This window comes from Haliaeetus leucocephalus, unplaced genomic scaffold (genome assembly GCF_000737465.1).
Source record: "Haliaeetus leucocephalus isolate CR32 unplaced genomic scaffold, Haliaeetus_leucocephalus-4.0 Scaffold0, whole genome shotgun sequence".
Taxonomy (NCBI): domain Eukaryota; kingdom Metazoa; phylum Chordata; class Aves; order Accipitriformes; family Accipitridae; genus Haliaeetus; species Haliaeetus leucocephalus.
In genome coordinates this window covers 28,269,336-28,284,785 of record NW_010972436.1, presented here as the reverse complement: position 1 = coordinate 28,284,785, position 15,450 = coordinate 28,269,336, and the positions used below count along the sequence as shown (strand labels likewise).

At 40.9% G+C, this 15,450-nt stretch overlaps 1 protein-coding gene across 1 annotated transcript in view; it reads left to right on the top strand.

Annotated features, from left to right (window-relative positions):
• SNAP47 (synaptosomal-associated protein, 47kDa) overlaps positions 1-15,450 on the top strand; it is a 29,929-nt gene that overhangs the window by 85 nt on the left and 14,394 nt on the right. The window contains exons 2-3 of the mRNA XM_010561710.1: positions 7,629-8,186; positions 13,727-14,211. Coding sequence (XP_010560012.1) covers positions 7,690-8,186; positions 13,727-14,211 — 982 coding nt within the window. The 5' untranslated portion in view covers positions 7,629-7,689. The remainder of the gene's footprint in view (positions 1-7,628; positions 8,187-13,726; positions 14,212-15,450) is intronic.

Here is a 15,450-nt window from a genome sequence, read left to right as displayed (position 1 = left end):
GAATCGGGTTGGAATTGAGGGAAAAGGGGAGAGTGGGGGGGTGGTGGGGTGCCTAGGCGAGGTTTGGAGGAAAGGTGGAGGTTGGGGGTGTCTGGGTAGGGGGGTGGGAAGGGTGGTTTGGCCTAAGCTTGAGAGGAGGATGAGGATGGAGAGGTTGGGGGTTGGCCTAGGGGAAGGGACGGGGGTCTGGCTTAGAGTGGAGGGAGGGTGATGGGAATGGGGGTCGGGGTAGCTGATTTATAGGTAGAGGAAGGAGAGACATGGAGGGGGGAGGTGAGTCTGGCCTTGGGGAAGGTGTGGGGGTTTGATTGGAATAGAATAGACTATTTCGGTTGGAAGGGGCCTATAACGATCGTCTAGTCCAACTGCCTGACCGATTCAGGGCTGACCGAGTTAAAGCGTGTTATTAAGGGCACTGTCTAAATGCCTCTTAAGCACTGACAGGCTAGGGGCATCGACCACCTGTCTAGGAAGCCTGTTCCAGTGTTTGACCACCCTCTCAGTGAAGAAATGCTTCCTAATGTCCAGTCTAAACCTCCCCTGGTGCAGCTTTGAACCATTCCCATGCGTCCTATCACTGAATACCAGGGAAAAGAGATCAGAGAGCTGTACAGATCAGTTTGTCTTAGCGCTGTGGCAGAGGGAGAGATGAGGATTGTGGTGCAGCCTGGCCTAGCAGTGAAGGAGAGAAGAGGATTTTGGGTGATTGACCTATGGCTTTCTCTAGTAGGACTAGGAAAAAAATGGGGTCTCTTCTGGTACTGGGAAGAGGACAGGTACTGGGTAAAGATCTGGTGTAGCAGGTGACTATGGTGTGTTTGGGATAGGAGAAGGAAGACTGTACTGGGAAAAAGAAAGAGAAACGGGTGGAAATGTTTTTTGGGAGGGGGGAGTTCTAGCTTGAGGGAAGGAAATCATGAGTCTTGGGGATGGCATTGGGGAAGGAGAGGTGAGAGAGCTGTGCAGGGAAAGAAGGAGAACAGAGGAGGGTTCAGCCTGAGGTGAGGGGGCAGGGGAGCAAGGTTTGGGAAGTGTAGATGTGTCTGTGTTTTGGGTTGGAGAGGTGGAGACAGGGTGAAGATTGAAAGGAAGGCTGATAAGGTTTAACCCAGATGCTGTAGGGGCTGGTGTGGGTTAAAGGATGGGAACTGAGGCAGTCGCATACTTAAATGTATTTGGGAGAGGGTGGTGGGACTTTGGTCTGCTATAAAGTTGCTTTGTATCAGAAATGGAGTGGGATCAAAATATTTTTTCTGTAGAAGGTTGGAAACATGTTGATGTGGAGAAGCCCCTCAGTCTGGAGCTGTTCTTTAGTGGGATCTTTTCAGATGAGGAGAGCTGAATTTCTCTGTGTGCCATAGTAGAGAGGTACTGTGTGTCTATGCCTGCTGCACCTCCTGGAGGGTCACCCCTGAGTACTTTAGGTCTTGTCGCAACATTTGGAGAATTGTAGTTAGAAAACTGGTAGAACTGCGTTTTAGGCCTTTAGTTAAAAAAGAGGGGAAAGTCATGTGATAGACCTTATAAACTTTTTTATAATGAGGGTTGTTGGGCTCACAGGAGTGTTAAACTCATAATTTGTCAGATGGTAGCTTTGGGAATAAACCATCAAAGATAATGACCCTATGGAAACTTCAGCCATGAAGGAGGAGGAAAAGTAAACAAACACCAACACATTAGAAACGTGTGCAGAAATGTTCTGCAGATGATTACCAAGGGCAGGTGAGAAAAATCTGTGACTAAATTTTGGAGGCTCTGAGGTAGACACATTGCAAGGGGATGGTGTCCTGCTTGTGAGCTGACAGCACCTTCTCCCACTGTATGTAGCATCACCTTGTACCTGGACTAATTAGTAATGCTTACATTACACTGAATGATCTCAAAGCACTTCACAAGACAAGGTGAGTCACCCCCTTTTTATAGAAGCAGCCACGGAGTTATGTGTTAGCTAAAGAATTTATACAATGTTGTGGTGACGCTGCCGGAAATATAATCCACACCTCTGATGCTAATCCTAGTTCTTGCTGTATGCTGCTTTGTGTAGCTGTGTATGGTACTGCAGTTGGTTTGGGGGCAGATGTGTCAAAAAGACAAACTCTTTGCTAAAAAAAGAGGTGATTTATGGGATCTGGATAATGTGTTGATGTTGGGGAGCCCAGATTGGGGGAGACTGCATATGTCAGTCTGTAGACAAATGTGTAGGCAAACATAGTTCTTCAAAAAATATGAAGGAATTTATTGTGAAATCATTTAGATGTCACTTCCTCTTCCACTGCATACAGGGAAATGGTTTAAGGACTGTACCCCTCTCAAGTTTATAAACCTATTCTTGACTTTTTTACAAGTAATTTAAAGCCATTTGTTTATTATTTTTTTTTTTCTGCGAACCTAGTCCTTTGCATGGTATTCTGAAGGACTTAGATCTGTTGGTTGTTTTTTTGTTTTGGTTTTTGGTTGTTTGGGGTTTTTTTCTTTTGTTGTGGGTTTTTTTTGTTTATTTCTGGGTGGGAATTCTGAAATGGTATGTTTTATTGCAGGTGAGGCTTTTTTCAGTGTATTTTACAAAACCATGAATATTCCATGTCTTGTAATATAAGGAATTGCTAGTCATGTTTTAGGAGGAATAGAATGGTGAGTGACGTAATGCTGAACTTCAGGTGGTGGGGTTGAAATAAAATGATGGGAGGAGAAGGGGAGAGAGATCCTGAATTTCAAGTAATAGTTGCTTATAGTAAAACAGCTGTGTAAGTGACAGAAGGCCTCTAGCTCAGCGTTTCTGAAATGGGATTGTCAAAACTTTAGGAAGTGTGTGTGTGGGGGGAATCTTTTCGTTTTGAAGGACAGTAGCTGAGCTATTTGGTCTTTAGTGGTGAGCTCACTGTTTACATCAGAGATGAAGTCGGTATATTTAACACTGCTTTTCATTGCACAGCTCAAGTATGATGAGGTGTCCTCCATGTAGGTGCTGTACAAGCTAATAAGAGAGAAGCAGAGGCAAGGTTCTGTTTTACAAAAGGCAAAGTACTGCCAGTAGATGAGACTAAGAAGTTTCTTTAGTATTGAGGAGAATAGAGTTACAAAAGTAATAGGACAATGATGGTTCTTAGCTGCTGAAAAAACGTAATCACAGGTAAATGCCCGACATTATATGACACAATCCATGAGTGTCATAGGTGAAGTACATATTTAGTGCCTTTTTGCAGCTAACTTCAAATAATTGTGACCATTTCTTCTTTTGTTTGTTTAACTTTGGTAAAATTTCTCATGTGTCTTAATCTGACTCCTTGAAGTCTTGGGTTAGATTATAGTATGCTGTTGAATGTTTATAAATTGTAGCTATGTTCTGTAACATTGATGACTGTTTTCATTGTTGAATAGAATCAATCTTGGCTATCCTTACATACATCCATATTTCTGCAAGGTTTAAATTTCTTCTCTGAGAAAGGAGAAAGAGAAGAAAAAAAAAAGTCATGTAGGTCTGATGGTAATTAAAACGTCATTATATTGGGGAAAAATGTCCTGGAACAATGAATGGATTTAATTACCAAATAGGTTTTTGCTTGGAAATTCTGGCCTCAGGCACAGAAAGGAGCTGACTATCAGGCAAAGCCTTTAAGCTCTCAGGTGAGTCAAAAGTCATAAGACCCAAGGCATGTACACATATATATACACAGGTCAAGTGACTGCTTCATTTCTTCTCCTGGACTGAGAGGACTTGTTTTACTCTTAGATCCAGGGTTAAATATACGTTCTCTATTATATATATTTTTCCTTTTGGTAACGGGCATTGTAGGATTTTTGCTTTAGCTTCAGGTTTTTTTACCTGCTCTTTTGGACTTTGAAGAGAAAGAAATACTTGGGAAAAAAATTCTACCTACGGATGGACAGTTCTGTAAAGGCAGCAGCCCCCAAAAGGCTGCCTGAGACTTTTGCATCTACAGATAGAGGTAAGGAGCTTGAGATATGGTTTAGGAAGATCTTTTTTTATGGTGCAGTTGTGAGACTGCATTCAGACATTAGTATTTTCACAGTGTTAATGGTAGGGAGCAGGCTTGAGAGAAAATGCTGTCTTGATGGGGAGCTAGTGGTGGTTGGAGAGAGTTTGTGAAACTCTTAGCCTGTGAAAATGGGCTTTAGGCTGAGATTTTACAAACCTTTAAGAGTTGTTTGCTCATTTACAATTTCTCCTTGCCTCCCTTGTACGGCTGTGCCTGATTGAATGTGGCTGTTGCTCTTAGCAAGGTCTAGGAGTTGTTTTTCAGATGACGTTATGTTCTGTGGTGCCCGTCCCAGCAGTGAGCATTGAGAAACCTGCATTTAGTTCCAGGTTTCCCTTGTGATCTTCTGCAAGGCGTATAATCTTTCAGTGTCTTGGTTTCATCATTATTTATATATGTTATTTATAAAATAACATCTTAGGGCAACAGCTTGTTGTGAGCAGCGTGCTGGTGTTTATGAGATATTCAGAAACTAGTGTAAGTGGCAAAGACTTGCACAGGGTTGGGAAAGGAGATGTCAGGTACTTTGTATGGGGTGGGATCTACTGCTTTCCCAAATGTGACGCACTTTTTTGATAAATTGGGAGGCTGCTGATTCATTTGAAAATTTTTTTTTTCTGGGTCTGATGGGAGGTCTTTCAGTAAATTTCATTTGCCTCTGCAGTATGTTTAGGATACGGGAAGATTGAGGGTGTAATACAAGACGTTTATTTTTTGTTATCATCTGTTCGCTATTGTATTTGCTTCATATCTAGGTAGTGTCAAACAGTTAAACTTAACTTGGATTTGTTTGTAAATCCTGATTAATAAAGCTATAACATGATTTAGTTTCAACTGTCACTGATTTCAGCACTAATGTAATTTATGTTGTTGTTTAAACTGACATAGTTGTCGGTTATAGTAACAAAAAATACACCATTATTAGTACATAACTGTGTATCCATATTAGAAACATTTTCCACTTAAAATATCCTGTAAAAGCCCCTGTTCTGCTTACGGCTGTTTTGGAATCCCACTGCTGATGTTTGTTTCTTTGCAGTCACATTTGATTTTTAGAAAGTATTTTTCTTTTCACTGTTTCTTTGTGTATGACAGGAAGAAAATAACCTTTAAATAAAATCATGATTGGCTACTCACAAAGCCCAACCAAGCTGGAAAAAAGAATTATCTACATCAGATCTGTCTGATCTAACCTTGCTGTATTAGAGGAGTTACCTTCTTTTTCTAGATGGAGGAATTGAGGCCTTTTAGCTTTTTCTCCAAATTATGAAGTTATGTAGCAAATGATTGAAAAAGAAATAATATTTCCTAGAACTTGTCATTGTTTTGTTGGCTATAGCTACTCATTTAAATCAGAATTCTGTGGGCTTTTGCCCACAGTACAGTGTGAATTTGTCTCTCTAGGACTGTGGTTTTATTAGGCCAAAACAGATTGAGAATTTTCCCTTTAAACTTCTGGCTTATTTTTTCCATTTGCATCACTAAAATTCATAATGCCATGGAAATAAGGTATGAAAACCAAAGTAAAGATTTTTGAAGAATGTGACATATCATGTGTAGTCCTTATCTCGGTAATACTGAAGTGTTGAATATATTTAATAAAAGACGTCATTGGAACTGGACTCAGGGTTGGAGTGCTCTATTTAAGGGATATTAATGATGCAGCAGCCTGAAAGCACTAGGAGATCTTCAGTGTGTGCTATAGGAATTCACACCAGTGCTACCTGAAAAAGGACTATTAGCTTTTATATTTGCATTAGGATTCCTAGACATTTCCTTAAGGGGAACAGATGGTACTGAAGTGAAAAGGTGTAAGTAGTGTCAGTGTCAGCCTAACTGGGGATTTTGTGGTGGAGATCTAACTTTTCATTTATTGCACCATCCAAGTAGCAGAACACCTTGAGATGATGTTATGGTACTAATCTGTAAATTGTGCTATGATACATCAAAGGCTTTGAGAAGATAATACGTGAGTAATTAAATCACCATTACATAATGGGTGTTCACAAAGTAGTTGTGGAACGTAATTGTTCTTCAGTGTTCGTGCTGAAAACTGTAGTATTATGAAGGAGATGTTACAGGAAACAATCTGACCCTTGGGTACAAGAAGCCTCTTTGGAAATGTGGAGAGATGCCAATCCAGATATGTTTCATTTAACTTACGTTCCAAATTTGAGATTGTTTTGATGAAAGCGAGCCAGGCCTGAGGCATGTGACAGCTCTTTGTTTTCTCACTGAAATTCCAGATACCAGTGAGCAAGTCTTACAAGATTAATATTATGTCATCAAATAGCATCACGGGCTCCCAGGAAAACATGGCCTGTCACAGAGGTGCAGTGAAATCACCATTGCCCTGAACATTGTGTCCCTTCATGCTGAGTAAACAGTCAGTTCTGCTGGCTCTTTTAAGCCTCTGCCAGTTCTGCTGCTTCTTGCTCCGCTATCATGTGTGGGGAGTTGCTCTGCGTACCAGACCAGCAGCACCTCTTCCAGTACCATTATGGCATCTTTTTCATCTTAATTTCCACTTGAGTCAGTCAAGGTTTTCCCAGCAGGGCTGCTAAGTTGCTTCCAGTTCTTCCCAAACTCCTATTTCCAAACATCTTTGATAGTAACTGAGCAACAGCAAATACTTCACAGAACAAATACTACAGATTTGAGGCATTTACTTTGGCTCTGTTGTTCTATCAGAAGTTGTAGTATCCATTTTAATTTTGTAAGAGGTATTTTTGCAAGTCTCTCCTGAGACCAAGAGTGATGGTCTGAGATAGTGACGATTTCTGAAGAGTATATCCATTTGTGGCTGGGTGTTTCTGCTTGTTAATGATTGAGAGTTCTGGTCAGTTGTGACTTTATTTTCACCTGCACTGTTGAATGCATTGGATAGACATTCTGGGTATGTTCTGAACATACCTGGATGTTGGGATATCAGAGTGGAAGGGGAAGGACCAGTTATTGATTGTGATTGTTGTAGATATATATTGATGAGCTTGCGTTTTGGTATATTCTGGATTTTCTTCAGTACTTATTGGTCTATGGGAAGCTGCTTCTGATGATGAGATGAGGAATGGAAAAATTTTTACATGATCACTTTCCAGCAAAACAGAGTATGTGAAAGGCTTGGAAAAGTTAGTAAAAGTTTTTCATGATTCTGTTTTTGGTAGGTTCCTCTCCACCCCAAAATATGAACATATGCATGTGAACATAGAGAGTAATCTAATTATAAAGCACCTCCCCTGTCCGAAACAGCACAGCAGTTATTAAATATCCAGGGCATTAATGCAGTAGTCGCTTGAAGTTTGTGCTGTCGTAAATCACATGCTGAAACATGATGAGAACATTATAAAAGGGGAGGCAGTGCTGTTATGGAGAGAGCAATAATATTGACAGTCCTATTAAGAAAGGGTGAGCCTTTCCGAAGGAAATATTCGGATGGTTAGAAATGGTTACCAACTTTTGTAAGCCATCCGCAGCTATTTCCAAATCTGTCTTGGGTATGCACCTGAAAGGTTACAGTGAAAGTACTAGAAGCCTGCAGTGGATGAGATTAATTATTTATGAGTATGTTTTAACATCAGCTTTTATATGTTGCTAAGGATTCTTGCTATTTTTTCTTTCTGTTTTTATTCTAGTTTCTCCTTCTGGCTTTGAGGGCCTTGTTCTTGAAGAAGAGGATCTGAACGGCAGGCTGATGAACGAAGACATACGTATCCATAGCTGGCCTTGTTCTTACTACTTGGACACCAGCAAACAATGGGTCTCTGGCAGACTTTCACTGACTCCTGTTGCGATCAAATTTACAGCTAACAAGACTGGGGAGCTTTTGGTCAACTTCCATCTTTCTGGTGTCAGTGAGATCAAGAAGGAATCTTCAAATTTAATCTTCAGCTCCCTTACCATCTTAGAGAAGAATACCAAGCACTGGTTCAGTTCTCTGCAACCCAACAGAAATGTGGTATTCAACATCCTTGAGCACTTCTGGAGGGAGCAATTGCTGTCAAGCCAAGGTGCAGGAGCAGAAGCAGCAGCTTTGCAGTCAACAAAGGGAAGAGAACTGACCGGGTTATTGACTGGATCGCAGAAGCAACTGGAAGACACAGCAAAAGTGCTGCATTACCAGGGCGAGCAGTTTGATAACATCATGAGAGGACTCAACAAGATCGAAGGGGATATGGATGTAGCAGACAGGTACGGTATGCTGTAGCAGCTACAGTACGGGTGGCATCCTCTGAGCTAAGCAGTGGTTGTGGGATTGTATTGTTTATGTCTGAAATTTGTGGGGCAGATCCACAGATGTCTTTAGGAAACTAAACTGTTGACTTTCAGTGAAAGTTTAAGCCTGTGGTGGTCTTTTATGGATCTAGTTCTTGTTATAAGATGTTTCTATATTTCTGCTCTCCCTTTTTGTGTGACATTCTTTCACCCTGGTGAAGTTGTTGTGTGTATGTATATATATATATACCTGTCCTCTGTCCTTCAAATAACTTCAAGCCCTTATGTGTTTCAGCCACAACTGGCAGAAATGATAGAGGTCTCCAAATTATTAACAACCTGTAAGTTTTGAGAGAATAGGCAACTAGTTATGGGAAAGAGTTGCAAATTAATATCCCCACTGAAGGACAAGGTATGGCATTCACATTTTTATTAGATGTCCTAGAATATGCATAATTGAAAAATACTGGAAGTTGGCTTTGGTTAATTTTGCCAGTCCTGGACCAGCCTGTTTTGCTGTTCCACAGCAAACACAACCACAGTTCTGCTTTTCTGGTTCTTTTCAAAGGAAATGTTGAATATGGCAGGTGAGCTGCTGAGTTGGAGATGGTTTCCTAGAGTTATCAGGAGACAGCTGCCAGTTAATCTTTAGTTCAGGTAGATTGTACTCCTTTCTCTGTGCATGAAAGTCAGCTCTTAAGGCTGCTTTTTGCATACAAAGTGTGTGTAGCTGAGGGCTTTATTTTTGCACTTTGCTTCACAAGAACTTGCTTCCCAGCTACACACAGTAGTGAGGATTGGGTCTGTGGTGCAGATGTAGTGAGGGAAATGCCTATAGAAACAGCGCTCCCTTATTTGTGCTATAAAACTGTACTGCTTTTAACCTTAGTTGGAATACTGCCTGCCTTTAGGTCTAGGTGGAATAAATACATTTCGAGGAAAAAATGAGCAGTGTTGAGCAACACTGAGCTGCTGAGCTTTGTCTGCAGAGTGTGGTGGTGCAAAAACTGGAGAGAACTGGAGTACTAGACTATTTGTGGTAATCTCAGTCAGGCACTTAAGCCAGTGTATTAAAAAAAAATTAGCCACCAAATGCTGCCTTTAGACAACTGAAATAAGAGATTTGGAGCACATTTGAGACGTTGCTTAACTTTAGCTGTTGCAGACCTCAATGTGAATAGTAAATGGTTGGTGTCTCAATCAGAACATTATGACTTTACTATTTAATGATTAATGTTCAAAGTGAATTATTCTGTGCTATTCTGTATGCTGCAGGTTGGATTCAACAGCAGTCCAAAATAGACAGTAAGGTTAAGGGTAGTATTGCAGTGTTTGAAGATACATAGCTATGAGTGTCTTCGTAGAAGCTCTGACACCTGCATGAAGAAACAAATACAATAAAGTTCAAACTAGTTGTTTTTGGAAAAAGCATGTGTTTTTAGATGGATATCATGTCTAAAAGAAAGTGTTGATTTCACAATGATTCTGGTGATATTCTCCATACCCTTTAATGAAAAGCCAAGATATCTGAAAGCTTCAGCAATAGCTTTTAAAGTTCTGTAGCAATAAACAATGAGTAGGAAAATAAATACCTGCTCATTGTTTTTGGAAGAGAGTTTTGTTTTGGGTTAAGATGCACTGGGAGGTATTATTTGTCCTCATGAACCTGAAGAGCTAGATGCTTTGATTTAGAAATGGAAAAATAAAGGAAGGCATTGACCAAATGTTAGCTGAGATTCTGTTATATCTACATACATTATGAAGAGTTTGGCCAGCTTGCTCTCAGGCTAAAATGCAGCCCAGAAGCCATTAGTGAAACTGTTTTAATTGCACTGTGCTTTTTGAGGAGTTCTAACACTTAGTTTTCTAGCATAGTGTGCGTGTGTGTGTTTTTTCTTATAAAGCTGCTTCCCCCCCTGCCCCCAAAGTCTCTTAAACTGATGACATCTTTCTTCATGTCCCTAACCAGTGTAGAAAATGGGGAAGACCGTGATTGAAGCTCATTTGATTGTTACATATTGGGTAATTCAGACTATTAACATAGATAAATATGCTAATGTCTATTAAGGCTCTTTGACTCTTGCTTTCTTCAGAAACTTGATGAGAAGTGACTACGTGGATAATAGCGAGCAGGACTATTTTGCATGTGTAGCAGATTTTGTGCAGAAGGAAACTTTGGTAAAAACTTTTGTGTCTGCTAATTCAAGGTTATATGAGCAACACCAGTTTGATGGTGGTGTCTTTCATAAAAAGAATGAGGCCCCTTTATCTACTTTCATATGTTTAAAACTTTGATTAACTTTATCTTGCCTGTATGTGTGGGCTTTTTTGGATTATTAATTCTGTTCTTGTGTAAGCCTGGGTATATACAGCTGCTTTCAGTGGACTTGCGTGCAGATAAGCAGAGCTGAGTCTGACATGCTAGCAGATGTTCAAAGACCAAAAATAAACAGAAAGCCAGATTGACTGGTTCCTTTTTAATATATTACTATGAGAGGACAAGGTACTCTGGTTGCAAATTTTCATTTGTATATAAGGACTGGTCGTATAGTTTGTTGATACAGAGGGGTGACTCCTCCGTGGAAGGCCAGAGAAGCTGGCTGGAGCATTTGTTAGGGCTGTGCAGCAGAAAAATCATGACTATAAATCAGACATTGCACAGCCAGGATGTCAGTCCATGGGGAAAGAGGGGAGGAGATGGGTGAAGGGATAAAGTGATAAAAATTAAGGCTCAAATAAGTTACCACAATGTAAATGGAGGTTTAGACTTGTCACATTGCAGCTGCTTTTCAGTAAGTGAACACACATGCTTTTCTAATGGTGAATGTGATGAAGTGAACCCATATTGCAGTGGGAATTTAATGACTTTTAATAGGTTAAGACATAGGCATAAGCTGTCGTTGCCCTGAAGTACCTTGTTGTAACTCTGTAATACACCGAGAGGACAGAAGATGTGCTTTGCGTTCTGTAGGAATGAGATCAGGTCATTTGTTTCTGTTTAGTTACAGCAGGTAGGTTAGAGCATGGCTTTTAATTTAGAAGATGGTGTGTGCTAGCAGAGCTTTGGGCTTTTCTAGTCATTCTCTGTGTTGAACTTAAGTTGAACCTCATAGTTTCAGAATTCAGCCCTAAATCTATGATACTGTGCCATTTCAAATTCTGTTATTGTAGAACTTTCTGTTACATCTCCTTTGGTTTGTCTTTTGTTTTGTTTTGTGTTCCCTTTTTTTAAGGAGTGTCACAGCATTTTCAGAGGGCAGTGGAGAGCTCCAGACCCATTACTCATGTTGCATGCTATCTATATAAATATATGATGTTCATGCTTTAGTTGGGAGTAGATTCTTGGAACAATTCATTCTGCCGCCGCTGTCCATGAATTCAGTGGTTGACTCTCAATATGACTTTTTCCGCTTTTTCCAGCAGATGAATTTCTTTAGATAGGTCTGTTTTGAAGCTGGTGCAGAACTTTGATGGCTAGTAAACAAAGTGTGTTCAGTTAGAGCTTCCTCTTTCAGATTAGACTTTGTCTGCAGCCAAATTAAACAGGATTTTAAAATTGCAAAGTTCTTCTGTAGACACAGTCTGATTGTCTCATGGAAAATAAATCATTACAAAAAGTATCTGGAGAGCAGCACTGCTGTGATGCATATTTTGTCAGGCAGTACCTTTCTAGAGTAAACTTAAAAGCAAATTAAATCAAGCTGGCTTGCCAAAATAGCAATGAAGCAGTAGTACTTTGTATTTTGGTCTGGTAAGGCTTGCATCTCTAGGATTTAAGTCAGTAAATCGTCTTTTGTAGCGTCAGTAAGATGACAGTGTTTCATTAAAGATTTTATTTCATGTGGTCTGGCTTCATTAGAAGCATCTACTACAACTCCCATGGCAGTGGCAGATGCCTAATCACTGGGTAGTCTTTAAGTTATTTATGGGGTGGGGGGGAACACAATTCTGAACTGGGTTGAACTTCCTTAGAGCTTTTTTTTGTGTTTGATTTAAACATAACATCTTCCCTCCCATTAGTTAATTAAGAATCCATTTGTGCCTCCAGAGATGGCTTTCCTGTTCTGCTCAGTGACTGACGGGTGGGCTGAGAAATCTCCATTTAAAACATCCTGATCAGGCTAGTTGCCTGCAGGCTGGTTTGGTTTGTGGGATGCTTCCAGCCAGCTCACCACTGTTTTCCAGTGAGGGGTTGTTTGAGCAGTGGATACATCCCAGAGAGTTGACTTGCCTGTTCCTATGCCTGCCTGCAAATGGAGATAAGCCATTTTGGCTCAGATGCGAGGCTGGTACCAGAGGCTGCTGGTGGGTAAGAGAGGAGGTGGCTGCTTGCACAGTGAGATATGAAGTTACTGTTGACTGTGTGGGGGGATGTAGATGGCCCCAAAATTTCTTTCTAGCTGCTCAGGCTGAGTTGTCCTGAAATAACAGGATCTTCTGCTAGCAGGATGGTTTTGGGTGACGGGCAGGGCACGAGAGGAGAGTGGGAGAAACAGAGCATCATAAGTGCTGACTGTGGTTCTGCCTCTTAACTCCTGTCTAGACCTGGAAAGGGATGCTAACAGACAGCACAGCATGTGGAAAATCAAACCAAAACCACCTTTCTTCTCATTGCCTTTTTTTTTTGATGGAAAGAATACTTGTTGAGGCTTAGATCCAAAGATATCTGTGATTGTGATCCTTTCTTGGGAGAGGACCCCAGAAAAAGGGAGTGGGCCATGCTGATAGAAAATACAAGAGAAGGATCGTGTCCTACATATCACTGATTCTTCCTAACAGTGTGTTACACCTTTCTTGAGTACAGCTGATAAACTTAGGTGCCTGCTTAGGTGCATCTTCTTGCATAGAAATAAGGGGCTTCACTACCTGCGTTATTTCTGGCTATACAGTGGTCTTCCTTGGGAGCAGTTGCTTAATGTCTCCTAAAGTGAGTCCGATAACTTTAAGCTAAGGCACAAGTTTGCCAGCAAGGAGGCCCGACTCCTTCAGGAACTACACCAACGCTGATGGTGAGGCAGATGCTGGATGCCAGTGGGCAGTCTCTGCTGGGCTTCTCAGCCTCAGCCTTGCACTCTTAGTGTTTTAACTGGCAATGGGAATTTGGGAGTGGGGGCAAAGCAAAAGGTGGCATCACACTATGGGGCTGAGGTATAAAGGAGCAGAAAAAGGCAACGGTGGTGATGGCCAAGTGTGGAAACATTGAGATGAAAGGCAGTGTTAGCTGAAGAACAGGTGGGTGTAAATTGGCCTGAGTAAATCCAGATGGAAGCTGGATTTCTCACATCAGAACAGTGAGATTCTGGGACCACTTTCCAACATGTTAGCAAGCGAAGAAAAGCTTGTTTTTAAAACGGATGGATCCTGGTAAGCCGTGAGTAGGTTTGAGGAACGAAATAACAGAGGACTGGATTCAGTATAAGAAATCTTTGTGTCTGTGGTAATTTGCTTTGAACTGGTGGGGTAGCATGACCCTCCTACTGGCTTTCACTCGTCTAACACTCTCTTTTCTCTGCTAGGTTATTGACTGAGCTCGAATCTCCTTCTTGGTGGCCGTTCAGCAGCAAGCTCTGGAAAGCGCCATTGGAAACCAAGCCAAAGGAAACTGCCACAGTTTCCGATTCGAAAAACCAGGAAGGAATCATAATTAGAATTCCAGTTATTATCACCCACAGAACAGACTCAAATGTCAAGCCAGGAAAACTCACGCTCTTCGCTTCTGGCCTGGAAATCAGTGACTGCAATTCTCAGGTCATTCACCGGTTTGAATCAAAGGATGTAGATGATATCAGAGTTCATACGCCATATGAAATCAGTGTCCGTCAGAGATTTATTGGGAAGCCCGACACCTCTTACCGGCTCTTGTCAGCAAAGATGCCAGAAGCAATCCCCATCTTGGAGATGCAGTTTAGCAAGAAGATACAGTTTTTAGAAGATGCTCTAGGATTTGTTGGTGCCAGAAAGTCTCCTCAGGTAGATTTGGGGACCTCCATTTGGCAAGCAGGTATGTGACAGACAAAGCAATTCATCTGTAAGCAGTAACACTAGTACCAAAAGTTTCCAAGTGGTTTTCAAGCTCAGAATAGTGTATAATATTTACAAGGCAAATCCTCTCCCCCCAGCCCCAACGGTGAGACCATGCTGATGATAAAATGCAAGAAATAACTGCTAGGTGACTTTAGGCCCTCTTGCCAAGACGGAGAGTGCAGAGATAATAGAAGTGTGTGGCCCTGTTTTAGTCTAGTTGGATTTACTTTCTCCCAACTACATTTGCAAAACCTGTGACTGTAGATGCTGAAGCTGGGTGTCCCTCAGGAGCCTGACAGCTGGAACATGCCAAGCTCTCTTTAACATTGTGCTCTCAGCTGGTGTTGTCACTAACTCCACACCATTTTGTGAAAGGATTAGCTTAATTTGAGTTTCAGCTACTGGCCGGTGTTTTAACTACAATGTCATTCTTTTTCTGGTGGTCACCAGTTCAGTATTGTGCCACTCTGTGGGTAAGGGTTATTAGAAATCCATTCTTCTCTCGTGACTGCATGCTTCGGAGTCCTCTGTCACTGCTATTTTTCCTTTTTCCAGTTCGTAGCTGGAAGCATATTTTTATTAAACCTGTCGTTCAGTTAATTGTAGAAAATTTAAAACAAATTTCCAGTCCAACAAGTTTTTAAATAACATATGAGATAAACATCACGTTAATTTTCATATCTTAAAAAGTAGGATTTTGTTATTTGAGAAGTTCAGGTGTTTGATTTAGGAGATTTTAGGTCTCAGATTAGGTGAATGCATAGTTTAATTGTTTTAAGAAAACACAGTGGAGACTGAAACCCTTTCACAACTATAAGAATGACATTCCTTACTACTATTACTACTTCTAAAATTCCGGGCAGGGTTGTTTTTTGGTTTTGTAATCCAACCCTGGATTCATTTGGAGAGCTGGTGAATTTTTGTCTTGTTAGGAGTTTATTTCTATCAACACACCTGAATCCTCTTTTTTCCTAATTGTTAGTGACAAAGAACAAATTGGTGGATGGATTTATTGCCAGTATATTAAAAACGAGTAGAAAAATTATACAGTAAAACAATAGATGAACCTATTTCTGTGCACCAAGCTAAAACTGGACTTCAGCAGGGAGGATAATGTCCTCTTGTTGACGAGTTGTCAAGGGCCATAGCTTGGAAAAGCTTGTTAATTTTTAAGGAAGTAAGTCTTGGGCATCTGGCACTAAAATGTCAGCACAAC